The sequence below is a fragment of the Strix aluco genome, chromosome 6 (assembly GCF_031877795.1).
Source record: "Strix aluco isolate bStrAlu1 chromosome 6, bStrAlu1.hap1, whole genome shotgun sequence".
NCBI classification, from domain to species: domain Eukaryota; kingdom Metazoa; phylum Chordata; class Aves; order Strigiformes; family Strigidae; genus Strix; species Strix aluco.
Genome location: NC_133936.1, coordinates 44,451,266 through 44,469,232, shown reverse-complemented (window position 1 = coordinate 44,469,232; position 17,967 = coordinate 44,451,266). Strand labels below are relative to the sequence as shown.

At 42.4% G+C, this 17,967-nt stretch overlaps 1 protein-coding gene across 9 annotated transcripts in view; it reads right to left on the bottom strand.

The window, feature by feature from the left end:
• DIP2A (disco interacting protein 2 homolog A) overlaps positions 1-17,967 on the bottom strand; it is a 133,595-nt gene that overhangs the window by 29,758 nt on the left and 85,870 nt on the right. For all 9 annotated transcript variants that reach the window (XR_012623881.1, XR_012623880.1, XM_074829953.1 and 6 more), the window contains 8 exons: positions 17,161-17,284; positions 16,758-16,867; positions 16,216-16,318; positions 11,588-11,652; positions 11,184-11,277; positions 10,603-10,722; positions 9,074-9,188; positions 7,877-8,016 (listed from right to left, as the gene is read on the bottom strand). Coding sequence is in view for 7 of the 9 variants with exons in the window: in XM_074829953.1 (XP_074686054.1) it covers positions 7,877-8,016; positions 9,074-9,188; positions 10,603-10,722; positions 11,184-11,277; positions 11,588-11,652; positions 16,216-16,318; positions 16,758-16,867; positions 17,161-17,284 (871 nt within the window). In the remaining 2 variants the exon portion in view is untranslated. The remainder of the gene's footprint in view (positions 1-7,876; positions 8,017-9,073; positions 9,189-10,602; positions 10,723-11,183; positions 11,278-11,587; positions 11,653-16,215; positions 16,319-16,757; positions 16,868-17,160; positions 17,285-17,967) is intronic.

The following is a 17,967-nucleotide window of genomic DNA, read 5'->3' as shown; positions in this document are numbered from 1 at the left end:
GAACTAAATGCATCTGCAGAGAATATACATCATGATAAACTACAAGAAACTGGGCAAATGTTTGCTGAGAGAAGGACAGAGGAAACAATAACATCTAAGGCATCCATAGACTGGAGACAAAATAAGCATCCTGCCATTTGAGAAATCTGAACTATTCTCCTTGAACTTCTGGGAAAGGAACTGAATACAGTCACAGTCCAGAACTTGGAACTGTATATGCATAAGTTCATCTTATGATCATCAAGAAACCTAAGATCTGGCACCAACCCAAAGTTTTCTGCTTAAGTATAAGAAAGTAGCTGCTGCATCACTCTTTCTATGAACCACGCTTTGTATGATTAAGAGTTATAAGGATATAGATCTTCTGGATTAGATTACTGTCCTGTCAAAGAAAGAATGTGAGAAGGATCCCTGTAGAAGAATGGAAACATTTAGTCATGAAGTAGCAGGGAGGCAAACTTAGTTGAATACCCTGAGCATCCATATACAGGTCCAAGCATAAAAGTATAATAAGCTTCCAAGATGACAGAAGACACAGGAATCACATCCCAGTTGCTGTGAAAGTTAGAGGCAGAAAACAGGCAGAAGAAGAGAGGTTTGGTACACTCGCTACCATCTTTACCAGTCCAATTTGAAAAAATGAACTGAAGATTGTTATAAGCCAAATATTGCTTCTTAGTAACATTAGTCCCAGACAGAAACCATGCAAAATAGCTCAAGGTGGTTCAACGGGTGAGGCAAAACATCATCCCTCCAGGAGCTGCAGAGAAGACCTCAGGAGAATGTGTACTAGGTTGTCTCTTAAGAATTTCCATGCTATCTTTGATGGGAAGATTTCTTCATGGATGCTTGGACTTCCCTGGTGGCTCTTGTGATTGGCATTCATCATAGATAGTGAAAGTGAACAGCCAAGGCAACCAAAGAGACTGTGGCATCAAGAGTGGTCTGTGGGTGAAACACCGGTGACATAAGACATGGTCCTCCTGCTGAGGGGTCTGTTGAATGAGATCCCCTAAGCAGGTGGGCTCAGTGTCTCAGAACAAAGAGCAAGATCTGAAGAAAAGGAGAGGAAAAGCGGACACTTGATCCATGACCTTTTGACCTGCTGGTTCCTGAATAAAGTACGTCAGGGATCTTCAAGGGTAACGAGATCAAAACCTTGAGGCTTGACTGAACAAGCCTCAGCATGACTACCAGTTCTTGGCTAGGAGACTACTTTCACAGCACATTTGACCAAATGAAATTCAGGAATGTGAGCTCCTATGTCATAAAGTGTTTGAAAGACTAGGGCATGTAGTCACTTCCAAGACCTTAAATGTATTCAACAGGGATCAGAAGATGGAACAAAGCCTTCGGGGATGGCATCTGATTCAAATTAGGCCTTTGGTAAAAGCACAGCAATCTAAGGAAAGGAAAAAAATACAAAACCAAAAGCAGATAAAGAGCAAGACTCACCAGTCAGCAGAGTAATTCAAGAGGGTAACTAACAGGAAAGGAAATGGTGGTATGTTCCTCTCCTGTATGCCAAACACCAAGGAGAACGGACAGAGCACATCCTCCATGAACACTACATAGGCAAAAGCATCGATCTTACAAGGTAAGACACAAGTATATCCACTGTTAGAATGTACATGTAGACTTATTTGAAAATAAGTCATTAATTTCCTTAAGTCATTAATTTCTTTTCATTTGGCACACATCTATAAATAACTGCTAGCCTTTTTACTTTCTTCCTACTCTGGAAGCTTTTAACAATTTTTTGTTATTTTTTTTTAAGAGAAAACTCACAGGGAATAAAGTCATCGGATTATCCTCTATAGAGATTATCCTCTGTTGTGTTTGTTCTGACTTAGGGAACACACAGAGAAATTTCTGCTAAAAACATACCTTCAGACCTGGAATTTTTATCGTTTGGTCAAATTGAAGCTAATCTGCCCCAGATACTGATAGCCCAATGCTGATCAGAGTTTTAAAAGAGTTAATGAACTAAGCTGCCCAACTTCTGCTTAACCTACAAGTAGTTTTGCCATTTGCTACTGTATTTCAAAATAGCAATAGCCATCCATTACAAGTCATATCATTCTAAGGCACTAAATGGACACACACTTAACTGTTCTCTCCTCATGCGATCAGGCAAGTCACTCAACCTTTCTTACTAATACAGAAAGTCATGGTAGTGTTTGCCAATGGCAATCCTAAACCAGATGGGTCCGTTAGATTTACCAGAGAATGCTCCAAGACATTTGACAAAGGAGAAGGAGTTTTGTCAAAGATCCCTCATGCTACCCAATTAAGCACTTCACAAGGACAGGGTCATGTTTTTCATTGACAACTTATATAGAAGAGGAAACACACATACAGGTAATTCTTTCAACATCATAAGGCAGACTTGAACCTGCCACTGAGCAAAGGCACTACAAAAGGTTAACCAAGTGGCCTTACGGCTGTAATGGTTGAATATGAAGAGTAGCTTAAGGTGCAACACAGCCGTAGGCTGCCCATGTGATAAATTGAGCCAAAGAAAGATTTCAATCAATCCTGCATCCAATACCACTTTTTTGAACTCTCAAAAACTGGACCAACATCCAGTTCAATCTCAGCCAGTTCACCCAAGGATCCTGACTACCTGAAGGGCATGCAAACTTGTTCCCTCCTGTTCCTGTGACTGACCCATAACCTAAGTAGAAGATTGGGAGCACAGCTAAATTTCAGTGAGGTTTCAAGGGGACATCAGTAGTCTTAACAGCCAAACCAGATGGCAGTAATAGTCCATGCCACCTGTATTGTAGTTGAAGTGGAAAAATAACCATTCTGTTGAGACACAGAAGCCAGTTGCAGCTGACAGTCTTCTGGGTCTTTGCAGACAAGTTTAACAACCTGAATTTGAACATTCAGATGAAGCAAATTAGAAGCTGTAGATCAGATTAGGTTACCATACTACTTTTTGTCTGCACTCATGTTTTCACATTGAGGCCATACAACAATGCATAGTCACTATTCTTGGTGGCTGTATTCATGCTGGCCTGCCTTTACAACCTTACTTCCTAGAGTGTTAAGTTGAAGCAGAAGCAATTTTGCTGTAAATTACCTGGCCCACCTATACTGACTCAGATCCGTAATGCTACAGTATGCTCATAAGGATCATAAGCAGAAAAGAGAAATGGCGACGTAATGGTAACTGCCAGAGCAAAGAGGACACAAGGATTTTTCACAGATCTGCTCAGATACCACCTGCCTGAGGGTGCCTGGCACACTGAACTCTAACAGGGTCTGCAGAATGCACACAGTTCTACGAACGTAGCTAGGAAAGTATTAAAACCCTCCTGCTGGCCACAAAGCCCTTGCTCCCAGAAGAACATTTTAAATATCTTGCCTTGCCTATCTACCTAGAAGGTCAGAATAGAGATGTTCAGTTTTCTGCAGCTAAAATAAGCAGATTGGACACGAATCCCCACAGGAAGGGCTCCTCTTCCTTTGCTTTCGTGTGAAGTGCAGAGCTTCTGCTCAGTCTTTTATTGGTAGGAGGAGGAAGCAGGAGGAACGTGAATTTGAGTTCAGTAAAAACTGAACCACCAACCTTATTGGTTGCAGAGTGCTTCTGGGAGCCACGAGCAAAATGAAACACATTCAGTGCCACTTGCTACACGATGGCTGAAATTTTTATCAGCTGACTGAAAAGGTGTCTGCCTCCTCTCAGTCATAATGGGGGCCTTGATGTACTGAGAAGAGGTGGTTGCTGAAATAGCACAAGATGGCTCTTCCCTTCATCTTCACCTTGAGTCAATGCTCTACAGAGAGGAGGGCTTTGGAACCACAGCTCAGCAAAGCATGACGTTTGTAATGGAACCAAGAATAGCAAAGCCACGGGAGCCAAGGGCATGACCAGAACAAATCAGGTTCTTTGGTCACTACACAGTAAACCTGAAGGAGTAAGGAGAATTCAAAAAAATCTGTATCTCATCCTGTCCAAGTACACTCAGATCAGTTCAGGGCAGGGCCTGAAGCCAGTGGTACTGTCAGACAGATAGTGCCAGGGAACGTTACACTTCCAATCTAGATGCTGCAATCTTCACTTCTGCAGTAGAGGGCACTGAGAGGTCCGTCAGGACAGATCCCAGTCACTGCCCACAGTCTTAGGTCTGGTTTGGCACCCTCATTTTATTAATCTAACTCAGAGTGCTCTCCTCTCAAAATAACGCATAACTCAGCAGCCTAGCCTCAAAAGAGCACAACAGGGAAGAGACAAAGTCTTCTTGCTGCAATCCACTTAATGGGCTGGGGAACAATGCCCGTATCCACCTACTTTAGGAAGCACAGTCTTGCAAACAGATGTCATTAAGAAACTGAGGTTAATCCAGGACTGACCAGTTTGCTGTGATATCTAGAGTATGGGACTTTCAGAATGGTTAAAGTTGGAAGGGACCTCTGGAGGTCATCTGGTCCAACCCCTCAGCTCAAGCAGGGCCACCTAGAGCCAGTTACCCAGGACCATCTCCAGACAGCTTTTCAGTATCTCCAAGGATAGACTCCACAACCTCTCCGGGCAACCCATTCCAGTGCTCAGTCACCCTCACAGTGGGAAAAGTTCTTCCTTCTGCTCAGAGGAAAGCTCAGGTGTTTGTTTGTATTTACTGGCTCTTGCTGTCAGAGGACACCACTGAAAAGAGCCTGACTCAGTCTTCTCTATAAACTCCCTTCCGATATTTGTACATGTTGATGAGATCCCCCTCAAGCCTTCTCTATTCCAGGCTGAACAGTTCCAGCTCTCTCAGCTTGTCCTCATATGCTGAGATGCTGCAGTCCCTTCGTCATCTTGGTGACCCTTCACTGGACTCACTTCAGTAGCTCCATCTCTCTCTTGTACTGGGGAGCCCAGAAATGGACCCGTCACTCTAGCTGTGACCTAACCAGCGCTGAGCAGAGGGGAAGGATCACCTCCCTTGGCCTGCTGACAACACTCCTCCTAACGCAGCCCACTACACCATTAGCTACAAGGGCACGTTGCTGGCTGCTGTTTGACTTGGTGGCCACCATGAACCCCAGGGCCCTTCCTGCAAAGCTGCTCTCCAGACAGTTGGCTCCCAGCATGTCCTGGTGCACAGGGTTGTTCCTCCCCAGGGGACAGGGCTTTGCATTTATCCTTGTAGAATGTCATGAGGTTCCTGTCAGACCATTCCCTCAGCCTGACAAGGTCCCTCTGGATTGGCAGCACAACCTGCTGGTGTATCAGCCATTTCTCCCAGCTTGGTGTCATCTGCAAACTTGCTGAGGGTACACTCTGCCCCATCATCCAGATCATTAATGAAGATGCTGAAAATAACTGGAGCAGGTATGGAGCCCTGGGCTGGCTACATAGCTAGTTACTGGCCTCCACCCAGACTTTGTGCCACCAGTCACCACCCTCGGGCCTGGTTGTTCAGTCAGTTCTCAGTCCACCTCCCTGACTGCTCATCCAGCCCATACTTCATTAGCTTCTCTGTGAGGATCAAACAGGAGACAATGTCCAAAACCCAACCAAAGTCAAGGCTGACAATATTCACTGCTCTCCCCCCATCTACCAAGCCAGTCCCTTCATTGTAGAAAGTGATCAGGTTGGTCAAGCATGACTTCTCCTTAGTGAATCTATGCTGACTACTGCTGAGGACATTCTTGTTCTCTGCGTGCCTGAGAAAATGGTTTCCAGAACTAGTTGTTCCATCGCCTTCACAGGGTTTGAGGTGAGGCTGACCAGCCTGTAGTTCCCTGGGTTCTCCTTCTTGCCCTTCTTGAAGACAGGAGTGACGTTTGCTCTCCTCAAGTCCTCCAGCACTTCTCCCAGTTGCCGTGGTCATTGACACATAGTGGAGAGTGGCCTCACAATGACATCAAATTGGGTGAAGCCCATCGGGGCCCATGGGCTGGTGCATGTGCAGGTCGCTTTAAGTATTCCTTAACTTTATCTCTTCTACCAAAGGTATGTCTTCCTTGCTCCAGACTTCCCCCAGGTCTCCAGTGCCTGGGCTTTCTGAAAGCCAGTCTGGATGGTAAAGACTGAGGTGAAGAAGACATTCAGTATCTCAGCCTTTTGCATGCCCTGTGTCACTGGGTCCTCTGCCCATTCAGCAGCTGGCCCATATTTTCCCAGGTCTTTATTTTGTCACCTATGTATTTGTAGGAGCCCTTCTTGTTGCCTTTGACATCCCTTCCGATCCAATTCCACCTGGGCTTTGGCTTTCCTTACCCCATCTCTGCATGCTCAGTGGCTCTGTATTCCTTTCAGGTTACTTGCCCCTGCTTCCACCTTCTGTATACTTCCTTATGACATACGATTTCTGCCATGAGCATCTTGTTCATCCATGGAGGACTTCTGGCATTTTTTCCTGACTTTCAGCTCTTTGGGACGGACTGCTCTTGATCTTGAAGGAGGTGATCCTTGAATATTAACGAGCTTTCTTGGGCCCCTCTACCCTCCAGGACCTTATCCTATGGGACTCTACCAAGCAGATTCCCAAAGATGCCGAAGTCTGCTCACCTAGAGTACAACATTGTGATCTTGCTTTTGCTGTGATCTGTCCTCTCAGGATCTTGAGCTCTGCTATCTCACAGTCACTGGAGCCTTCAACCTTCACGTCCCCAGTGAGTGCCTCCTCATTTGTGAGTATGAGGTCCAGCAAAGACCCTCTGCCTCATTGGTTCCTCCATCACCTGGGTCAGGAAATTGTCACTGATGTTCTCCAGGAACCTCACAGATTGCTTATGCCCTGTCCTGTTGTCCCTCCACCACACATCAGGGTGGCTAAAGTCTCCCATGAGGACAAGGGCCCACAAATATAAGGGTGCTTCTAGCTGTCTGCAGAAGGCCTCATACACTTGTTCTTCCTGGTCAGGCACCCACTACAATGTCACCCGTACTGGTCTGTTCTTTAATCCTCTCAGTTGGCTCCTCATCCAACCTCAGGTGAGTTCCATGCATTTCAACTGTTCCCTCGCATAAAAAAACCTGTTCTCTCCTGTCCTCCCTAAAGAGATTGTATCCATCCATGTGTCTGTAATCCCAGGTATGTGAATGTGTCCAGAAGAAGGCAACACAGCTGTTAGAGATGTCCTATGAGGAGCAGCTAAGGACTCTGGGTTAGTCTAGTTTGGAGAAAATGAGGCTGAGGGGTGACATCATTGCTCTCTACAGCTTCCTGAGGAGGGGATGTGGAGAGGGAGGTGCTGAGCTCTTCTCCCAGGCATAAAACACCTGGGAATGGTTCAAAGCTGTGCCAAGGGAGGTTCAGACAGGACAGCAGGAAGCATTTCTTTACCAAGAGGGTGGTCAAACCCTGAAACAGGCTTCCTTGAGAGGTGGTTGATGCTCCAAGCCTGTCAGTGTTTAAGAGGCATTTGGACAATGGCCTTAAAACATATTAATTTTTGGTCAGGCCTGAATTGGTCAGGCAGTTGGACTAGATGATGGTTGTAGGTCCCTTCCAACTGAAATACTCTATTCTATTTTATTCCAACATGTGGACTATCACTCCTGGATGAAAGACAGCATTTCATATTATGCTTTATGCTTTGTTTTGTTTTGCTGTAATTGTTCTGACATAGCTCTATGTCAGTCAGCACTAATGCTAACAAGTGAACAGTAACACAACTCTGCAGACCAGCCTAAAGCATCTGCCCATACCAAAACCTATGGTCATTCGAATTTATCATTGATTATCTCTGCTGAAAACACTGAATAATCTAGTACTTAATCATCATGGGTTCAGATAACGTGTCAAAACTAAGTCATACTACCTTGAAAGTATTTATCATTTTACATTTTTATTTATTTCATCAGCACGAGTATAATAGTAAAGATAACTTATGTGGCGTGTACTTAAACCTATACAAAATGCTTTCCTACCTCCAGGCATAATCTGACCAACATCCTGCACAGTTAATACCGACAACTTCTCTTCCGTATCCACTCTTATCACGCCGAAACTCAGACAATTCATAGATAACACTGCTTTTCCTGGAGGAGGCCCGCCCAGTTCTGGAGGTCTGAAAACAGAAAGTCAAATTAGGTATGAAACAATAGACCAATGGTCATCAAAAACACCGCGCCAGTCTCTCAGGCTTGTTACCAGAAATAATGGTTTCCCATTTTAAACAAACAAGAGTTCAAGACTGGTAATATATTTTAACTAGATGAAAAAAGACCTGGAACAAAACATCATATAGCTTCCTCCCACTCTAAAATGTTACAGAGAGGATTTAGTTCTGTTATGGGCAAAGAAGTGTCAAGAATAAGCATTCAATGGAAAAATTTTCTAAACAGCAGGAAAAATCAGAAAGTGTTTGGAGGGCTTGACACTTCTTACTCTGAGCAGAATTGATTGAGGACCACAACTGTATTTTGTGTAATTGTTCAACTTTGAGTATGGAACAGAGCAAAAGATGCTGTTGTAAAAAACAGTTAAGTGCATTTTTTAAAAAACAGGGAAATGTCAGTTCTCCCACCACAGAAAGCACTCTCCAAAATCCCAAACTTTTTTTGTTTCAAGTTTTCTTGAAATTGATTTTCCGAAAACGCACATTTTGATCAAAATCACTGTCAACAAACTCCAGCATATTCCATCCATGTGTCTATTAATAATCGAAGGATTTCCCTTCTCCGGCGCATCCCTTGCTATCTCCAGAAATCCAATGGTATTTTTCAGCCCAGTTACAAATATTTTTTCTTTCTTGAGCCCCCTGTTTACAAGATATTGTATATAAGCAATTACCTTCTTCCTCCCAAGTAAGTAACAGTCTTGATTTTTGAGGCATTTTATAAAGGTCCTCCAACAACATCAGTGCGAATGAGACCTCGCTTTCCCAAACAGTAAAAAAAAACCCCTAATGGCTGAGTACTTTTAGGAAATATTAAACTTTATAAAGAAAAACAAAAATCACCCATCCTTCAGTAAAGGAGATATCTGTGAGCCTCAGACTTCCTCTGCCTAGGTCTTTGGGCATCTTTATGTGGGTAATGGTCTCTTCTGACTAGGATTTTAACATCAGACACACTTCAGTAGTTAAGAAATGCTTCAGTTCACTTCTCAGAAAAGAGAATTACCTGCGGATAGCAACAGTTAGTGCCTCTGAAGAACTCGCACAAGGACAGATTACTTCTGGTCTCAAACCTCTGGATTGAAATACATTCAGGAATGCATCACAGGAAGATATTGACCCTAAAAAGATCAATCACACAATTGGAAACATTTTGCCAAGGGAGGAAAGCTTGAGCTGCAGGATTTCAAATTCTATGCTTACTCTCAGCTCAGCTACACAAACACAATATACTTCCAAACTGCCTAAAAGATATTCCAACCTATTATCAGATGCTAGATTTAGAGAAAAAACTCCCAGTGGTTAACAACTAATTGACTGAATTAAATTCACAACTCTCATTGCATAGTCTCTTTATCTGGCAGCACACTGTAACACTTAACATCATGGAAAGTCCTTCAGTGCTCCGAAATTTTTGTCACTAAGGGTAACTTATGTCAGCTTCCTATGTAGCTCCTATATGAACGTTTCTTATAGAGGTCACAGAACCAGAGCATTTAGAATAGTATCAAATGTTTCTGACGCATCTTCAGTTCAGAACTCTACCTGACCTTCATCACTGAGCCCAAATTGCAGGAGGATACTTCATCACTTACAGCTTTGCATTTTACAGTTATGGAATTGCAGCACATAATGCAAACCATCAAATTTCACTGATTATAGTGCATCCAAGGTATAATTTCATGTCAATTCATGTAACAGTAGAGCACAGGTGAAAAGATGAGGTTAAAAAAATTAATTCACACAGCTAAATATAGCTAAGAAGTGCAAACAGCAATAAAAAAGCAGCGGCATCACTAGCATAGAAATTGTATTTTACTGTAGAACAAACTGCCTAACTTTCTAAGCACCAGGTCTGAAACAGTGCTTACAACAAACACAATCTTAGCAAGACCATTTCAAGTTTTCATCTTCCGCCATCACGGCTTGCTGACCTCTCATCATGCAACTCCAAGGCATCTGAAATATGATTGATTTTCTGGTGTATGAGAACAGCAAAATTAAGCAACTAAGGTATATTGTTGCCTGTTGCAAAATACCCCTCCTAGCTGCTTTCTCAAATTACTGTAAATCACCACTGTATCATTCATAAAAAAAGTGAAGAACCTACCGCATACTCTAGTTAACAGTTGTCATGGTTTTGAGTTAAGGCTGTGACTGCTCCCATTTTTATGCCCCTGCACACGACTGAGACAAGCCCTAGAGGCACGTACAGAATCAGACACACTGCAACTCAAGATTTTATGTCTCCATGCAATACATGAACAACTACTTCGAAACTGGCATTACGACTCACTTGCAATTTTAAAAGCCTTTTCCAAATTACATTGCCAACTATTCTTTATATAAAGAATAGATCCTTCAGAACATTTTCTATGAAAGTTTTGCTTCAGTGTCCTTGGCAAAGAAATGTTTTGCTGAAGATAACCGTAGCCAGTGCTGCTGAGCTCCTACAGTGCAGACCCAGAGTTCTGCGATTTACAGGGTGCTTTACTTCACCTTGGACTGACACGCAGAAAACACATCCATACTCACATGGATTAGCTCCATCTGCCACTATTAACATTCGTAAAGAGCTCAGACTGACATCTCTCTGATCCCTCTGAGCCAAAAGTGACCAGTGCATATCACGTGATTTTACTAGTGCTACACGGGCTGAAAATAAAAAAATAATTATGGTGCATGTGCAAAACAAAATAAAGACCAATTATAAAAGTATATAAATATTTTTGTGTATTTACATAAATTTATGAAACTAGTTACACAGAAAACAAATACAAATGCCAACTATTTAACTACTATGTCACGTGTAAACTCAATGTCTCCAGACAGACTCGATTACAGACTTTAAATGCTTACTATAAATTCAAATACTGAGATCAGAAACACAGTTTCTTTGCAGGTCTATCAGAAGAAGACATCAATGTCACTCATCAATGAATCTATCAGTATATATAATACTGAAATGGAGTACCCAATTGCTAAAGCTGTGCAAAGAAAATCAGCTGGATAAAACAGCAGTGGCTTTGGCTAGAGCATTTTATACAAACAAATTGAATTTTTTTTTTTAAATCATCCAAAAAGAGATGGGTTAAGTAAAAATACTTTAAGGCTACCTTTGTACGAGCAGACTTTCTGTATCCAGGAAAGTGGATTAACCTTCATTAATGCATAGGGAATACTGATGACATGCATTCTGTTCATAACACTCTATGAGAAAAATATTAAAAAATAAACTTTCCAGTGGCTCAGAGAATACACAGCATGTACCATACTTTAAAAAAAAAATCATGACAGCTACAGCGTAACTCTTACATTTAACTGTTAGTGAAAACTACGTGTATCATCAGTAAAAACATAAGCTATGCCTGTGCAGCGAGTTACTCAAAAAGTAACGTTTTATTCTGAAAAATATAAATATTGAAATACAGTTTGAGAGAGTTTATGACCTCATTCTGATACCTATACCACTAAAAGAAGCAACTTGCTGCAGGTTTTTTTCATTCATTCAAATACTCACTGTTAAAACTCCGTGCCAAAGGCCAGCATCTCTTTTGAAATCCAAGACATTTGTTAGTGTTTCAGCTGAAAGTGAAGGAAAAACTATCAGACTTAAGAAACATATTTATAAGAATATTTAAGATCTCAAAATATTTGTTAAAGCAACTATGAAACTTCCAACACCCCTAAGAAATCAAAGCTATGTTGCCATGCATTCTTGTCTATAACAAACAGGCTGCTTAAGCTGAAAGTGTCTTATTTTACTTACTACAATCACCTTTAAATTATGATTATAGACTAGATTATTACAAAGTATTTAAGACCCTGTTTTCATTATAATACCACTTCCATGTGTTTGCTACATTTGCCAATGAACTATGCAGACCAGAACTTTAGTTTTGATGCAAACTGAAAAAGTTCACTTATATTAGAAAGAATTAAATTTAGTGAGAAATATTACCATGCCTGTACTAAATTTTCTTCAGTGTTTTCTCTGAGAAATTTGAACACCTGAAGTAATTTAAAAACACAGAATCAAATATATTAAATGAAAGATTCAACCTGACTTTAGAGGGATTTATTGTATTGATTAGGTGAAACTGGCTTATCACTGCATGCACAATGAATTGTTCTTTGAGGTATTTATTATTCTTTTTAATTTTTCAGAATGTACACAGCTATCTCCCAGTAAATAAAATACTTCATTAAGTCAGCCACATATCCATTCATTCTCTGGGTGACAGAGAGGACCAAGCACTCTGAGACAGGTGCATTGTCCCAGCCAGGAGCCTGTATATAAGGAAATGCAAATCTTCCATACCCTCACTTCTTTTCAACGTTCATGAAACGTGAACTGCATAAAACTGGATTTGCTGGAGAAAGCAGCCAGCAGTTTCACAGCATCTTATGAAAGATTCTGTACGATCCTCATAGAGAAGCTGATGGAAGTATGGGCTAGATGAGCAGACAGGGAGATGGACTGAAAACAAACTGAATGCCTCTTCACCTCAGTCTTTACCATCCAGACTGGCTTTCAGAAAGCCCAGGCACTGGAGACCTGGGGGAAGTCTGGAGCAAGGAAGACATACCTTTGGTAGAAGAGATAAAGTTAAGGAATACTTAAAGCGACCTGCACATGCACCAGCCCATGGGCCCCGATGGGCTTCACCCAATTTGATGTCATTGTGAGGCCACTCTCCACTATGTGTCAATGACCACAGCAACTGGGAGAAGTGCTGGAGGACTTGAGGAGAGCAAACGTCACTCCTGTCTTCAAGAAGGGCAAGAAGGAGAACCCAGGGAACTACAGGCTGGTCAGCCTCACCTCAAACCCTGTGAAGGCGATGGAACAACTAGTTCTGGAAACCATTTTCTCAGGCACGCAGAGAACAAGAATGTCCTCAGCAGGTTGTGCTGCCATCCAGAGGGACCCTGACGGGCTGAGGGGATGGTCTGACAGGAACCTCATGACATTCAACAAGGATAAATGCAAAGCCCTGTCCCCTGGGGAGAACAACCTGTTGGAAGTGTGGGAAAAGCAAAACAGCGAAAAAGCTGCAAAACACACATTTCCTTAACACATGGTGCCCAGAACAAACACAGGACGGGATGGAGACCCAGTGACTTGTGTTGCCACGGTACCAAGGAGGAATGTGAAGCGAGGTGGAGGCCGCGCAGTCCCGTTCTTCCGCTTCTCTCAAGGAATATTTGACATCACTGCGCAGATTTATCTCCTGCTCTTCCCCTTCTCTCGAGGACTCTTTTGCAGTACTCTGTGGACCTTATCTCTCATTCTTCCTCTCTTCCCACAGAACCAGCACACACCTTGCACCAAGGAATGTGCTGTGTTGCTACTCAAGAAACAACCTTGACCACAGTCCCACCCACCCACTCACACACACTTAGATAAACACTACCCCGAGTTTGTATTGGACTCGGAGGGACGATAATCCGATACCAAATCGGAGGGACAGATTGACGGGTCTGTGCTCCTCACCCCCCCAGAAGGGACGCCTTTTGGTAAGAGCTGGGCCCTCGGCTACGTCGAGTGACTACCCAGGAATTGTGTGTGATTGCAATCATTTTTTGCGTGTAGTGCTCTAGAGCCAGCCTGCAGTTTGTGCGTTTATCGTAGGCCATCTCAAAGAATCTGTAGATGTTGCATAAGAATAAACCGTGCTATTCATGACCCTGACGGCTGCTCTTGAATGCAACCGGACCTACAGCACACGGGCTGTTCGTGCTATAGTTACGGCCCTAATTGGCATAGCTATTAGGAGATAAGTCCAGCTGCCCCCAGCCCCCCTGATCTCTGAGGACCAGCTAGAATGCAAGGGGATTCATCTCTTACCAAATTGTTCACTACCTTAAATGCAACACAACCCTGTGCACCAGGACATGCTGGGAGCCAACTGTCTGGAGAGCAGCTTTGCAGAAGGGGCCCTGGGGTTCATGGTGGCCACCAAGTCAAACAGCAGCCAGCAACGTGCCCTTGTAGCTAATGGTGTAGTGGGCTGCGTTAGGAGGAGTGTTGTCAGCAGGCCAAGGGAGGTGATCCTTCCCCTCTGCTCAGCGCTGGTTAGGTCACAGTTAGAGTGACGGGTCCATTTCTGGGCTCCCCAGTACAAGAGAGAGATGGAGCTACTGAAGTGAGTCCAGTGAAGGGCCACAAGGATGATTAGGGGACTGGAGCATCTGAATAAACTTTATGCACGGCTAACAGCCCTAGCACAAGTTGCCCAGACTGGTTGTGGAGTTTCCATCCCTGTAGATACTGAGAAGTATGGACATGTTCCTGGATAACTGGCTCTACGTGGGCCTGTCTGAACCGAGGGATTAGACCAGATGATGTCCAGAGGTCCCTTCCAATCTCAACCATTCCATGATTCTGTGCGTATGTTAGCATACACTACGTCATTATGGGGTAAAAACTAGTCAAACCATGAGAGTCTTCCAGCAAACAGACTTCAGAGGGAAAAGTTTTTGGTTAATGGTAGCACAGATGGACTCAATGCACATCGTCAAAACCAGGTGCATTGAGAGGTTCATTGAGAGGATGACTGAAAACAAGTAGATCTCTCACATTACTCAAATCCCTATGGAGGTGTTCTTTTTTAGGACATGATTAACTAGGAGAAAGGTCCCTTCCTTTCTGAAAACAGGAACTACTGTGGTCAAAACTGTGAAGCTGCAAGAAGCTATAAACAAAACAGAAGGCAAAGTTTTATACTGGGTATGTTCTATACAGCACACAAACCTCGTGACAGCAACTCTAGCACATGGCAATAGAAATTTGAAAAACGAACATACAAGAGCGTTCAGTACCCTCTGTGAAAGTCTGACATGTTAATGGCTAGCAACGCTATTCCGTATTTGTCTGAAAAGGTGTAGACCCCTTCAATCCATAATTGCTTGCCATTATCCTTTCAGGATTCAGGAACCACCTACCTGCAGGCTGGGTACACCCTCCCCTCTCTGAGCACAGTTCCTGCAGTTGGCAGCTGTGATGGGAAGGTGTCCCAAAATGAAAATGGGAAAGGGTCCTCTTTGATGATAAGTAAAAGGAGTGCAGATATGTGACTGTTAGAAGTTCTGTTATCCTATTATACTACTTATGTGGACTTTGGAGCACTACAGGCATAAACCAATTGCCCAAAGGAGGAAGGAAAAAAAAAAGTGTAAGAGAGGACAGTTAGCAACTGTTAGCAATCTGTTCATGCCCTCAAATGCACTATTTAGAATCACAGACCTAGTTCAAGTAATTGGACCAGATGACTTGCACTGCAACTTTTAACTTTATGATCTATGCAGGCAGGGTCATCAAAGGTGCAAGAGCAGTAAAGTCAAGCAAGTCAGGGTGTTTTTAAATACAGTAACTCTCAGATTTTCTTGATCAGACTGTCTTTTAGGGGTGAAGTGTCACACTCCTAGGGATTACGAAGTAGAATTGTAAGGACTATGATGCATTTTACATCTCACCTAGTCATTACTGGGTTTCAAGTTAAGACTTCAAAAGGCCTTCCCTTTGGTCAGCAACTGCAACTCCTTCTCCTGTGAGATAAGAAGCTGCATAACTGCCTGTCTGCATGGCACACCAGTCTGCACTGTTACAGCAGCTACAACTGGAACTGGCAGCATCCAAAGCTGTTCAAAGAGATCCAACTAACCCAAATGGTCTCTAGGATCAGTCTAAGAAAGCTCCCTCAATTTCTGCTGGGAGGGCTCCTCTAACTCTGCACGTGGGCATCTCAAACAGGCCCCCTTATGACTTCATAAAGTGGCCAGTGTCCAAAAGGCATTAGGGAGGGCAAAACAGATTTGTAACAAAGCTCTTTTCAAGAGGATGAAAAATCAGTATAGCTCTTACCACCCACTAACAAATTTATGAAGATTCTAAAATCCAAACCCTTGAATAAAATCGATAAGGATCTTGGCTCAAAAAAAATTTAATACACATTGATTGTGATTTCACAAGTGGCTTCTTACTTTCCTTCACATATCACACCGAGGAAGTTTGTCTTTCCCTTTACAGTTAAAACTACCACTGCTTATCTAAAGTTCTTTTAAGACAGTAAACATGATTTTGCAACATAAAATGTCTGAATATTAAAAGCTATGAATATCATTTTAAAGTTGTACCTAACTTACCTTCTGAATAACCACATGCCTGAGTCAATGCGTGACAGTGTGCCAGCATGGAAGCATGAGATATAGTAATGCCCACTGTGCTGCCCTCTTTGCTTGTTTTGTACTGAAAAGAGAAAGTTTACACCAGCATTAGATTAAAAACAAAATCCAGAAAATTTATGGTAGTGAACTGAAAGGATATTTTATTATAAAAATGAAGCGAGCTTGGAAAAAAAAAAAAAAAAAACCAACAAAAAGCTAGCGTAAAAAATACATTTATGTTCAGAGAACACACTAATATTGTTGTGAAATCTGACTGTTTCCCTACTCCAATTAAACAAATTGTCCTAGGAATCCAAAAATGCCAATTATCCCCAATCTTCAATCTGATTCAACACAACCGTGCAACGACCGTTTTCCTTTTTGAGGGTAACATTCTTGTTTCACACTTAAAAATATTATAATCATCTCTTCTATTGCATCAAGAGATTAAAGGAAGAAAACATGCTGTGACACGAACTACAACAGAGTAACCGTAAGTTAGGCATATTATACTGGATCACCTCAATATATGCAATCTCAGCACTGGCATCCCGTACTTGCGGATGCCAGTCCTTAGTTGGTTTTGCCAGATGCTTCCCATCAATCACAAACCAAATGAGACGAGGCCAGCCTTCAAAGAAAAAGAAAAGCTACTGTCATTACAGTTTTTTTCCCCTGATTATTTCCCTGGCATTCAGGGATAAGAACAGGAGACAAGCAAAAGCTGTAGAATCACCCCCCTGACAAGCAGAAGCAGCACTAAGTACTGTCTTGACAGTGAAGGCACTTCTTCTTTATATGGCAGTGGTTCTTTATAGGCAAGCTAGAGGCAGGCAAGCAAACTCAAAGATTTAAGTTTAATAGCAACAATGGATATACCCACTCTTTATCCTATAAAAACATCTGAGTACCTTAAAAACATACCTTTGAATGTAACCACCTCACCAGTCTGAGCTTTAGGAAGGCCTTTTTGACAGGCATCAGTGGTTAAAGCTAGTGTTACTCCACAGCTGCCCAAAAGAAATCCAATCTGCTGGCTGCCAGCATCCTACAGAGAAGCCATATTATAGAAAATTTACAAATAATGAAGCTTTTGTACAGTTTACTGTAGCTTTTCCGTGTTTAGAAAATATTAAGCAAATTTATATCACAGGAAAAAACCAAAATTCTAGCCTATAAAAGGTTTTATGGACGACAAAAGACTGAAGTCTGCGCTCAAAAGGCTTAGTTTTCTTTAGTGCCAACTAAGTTGGGTTTGGCAGTAGATCTGGCAAGCAATGGTTGTGCATCCCTCCCCAACTCAACAGGGGTGTTCGCAAGTTCTGGTAAAACAGAGAGCTGATCTGATGCTGCGCCTGAGTCCTGAGGCACTGAAGAGCAGAGCCTGTAACTTTTCAGCTCCCGATTTCACACCTTCCCTCATAATCTTACTGTGTGTGGTGATGTGTGATATTTTCAATAACTATGGTGTCTCCACCTGCCTGAGCTGTCATTGCATTTCTGTGTTGTATTTTAAGAAATATTTTCACACATCTTTAAAAAAAAAAAAAGAATTAAAATAATTTTTACAGTTATGTATCCTAAAATAGTTAACTTAATAGCTTCATACTACTTCCCCCTTTCCCTAACTAAATATTGAACTGCTTTCAGAAGGGCAGGCTTTGAGGGGTCCCATATAAGGACTATAGGATTCAGACACCCCCCACTTCATTTATTTACAAAGCCATAAAA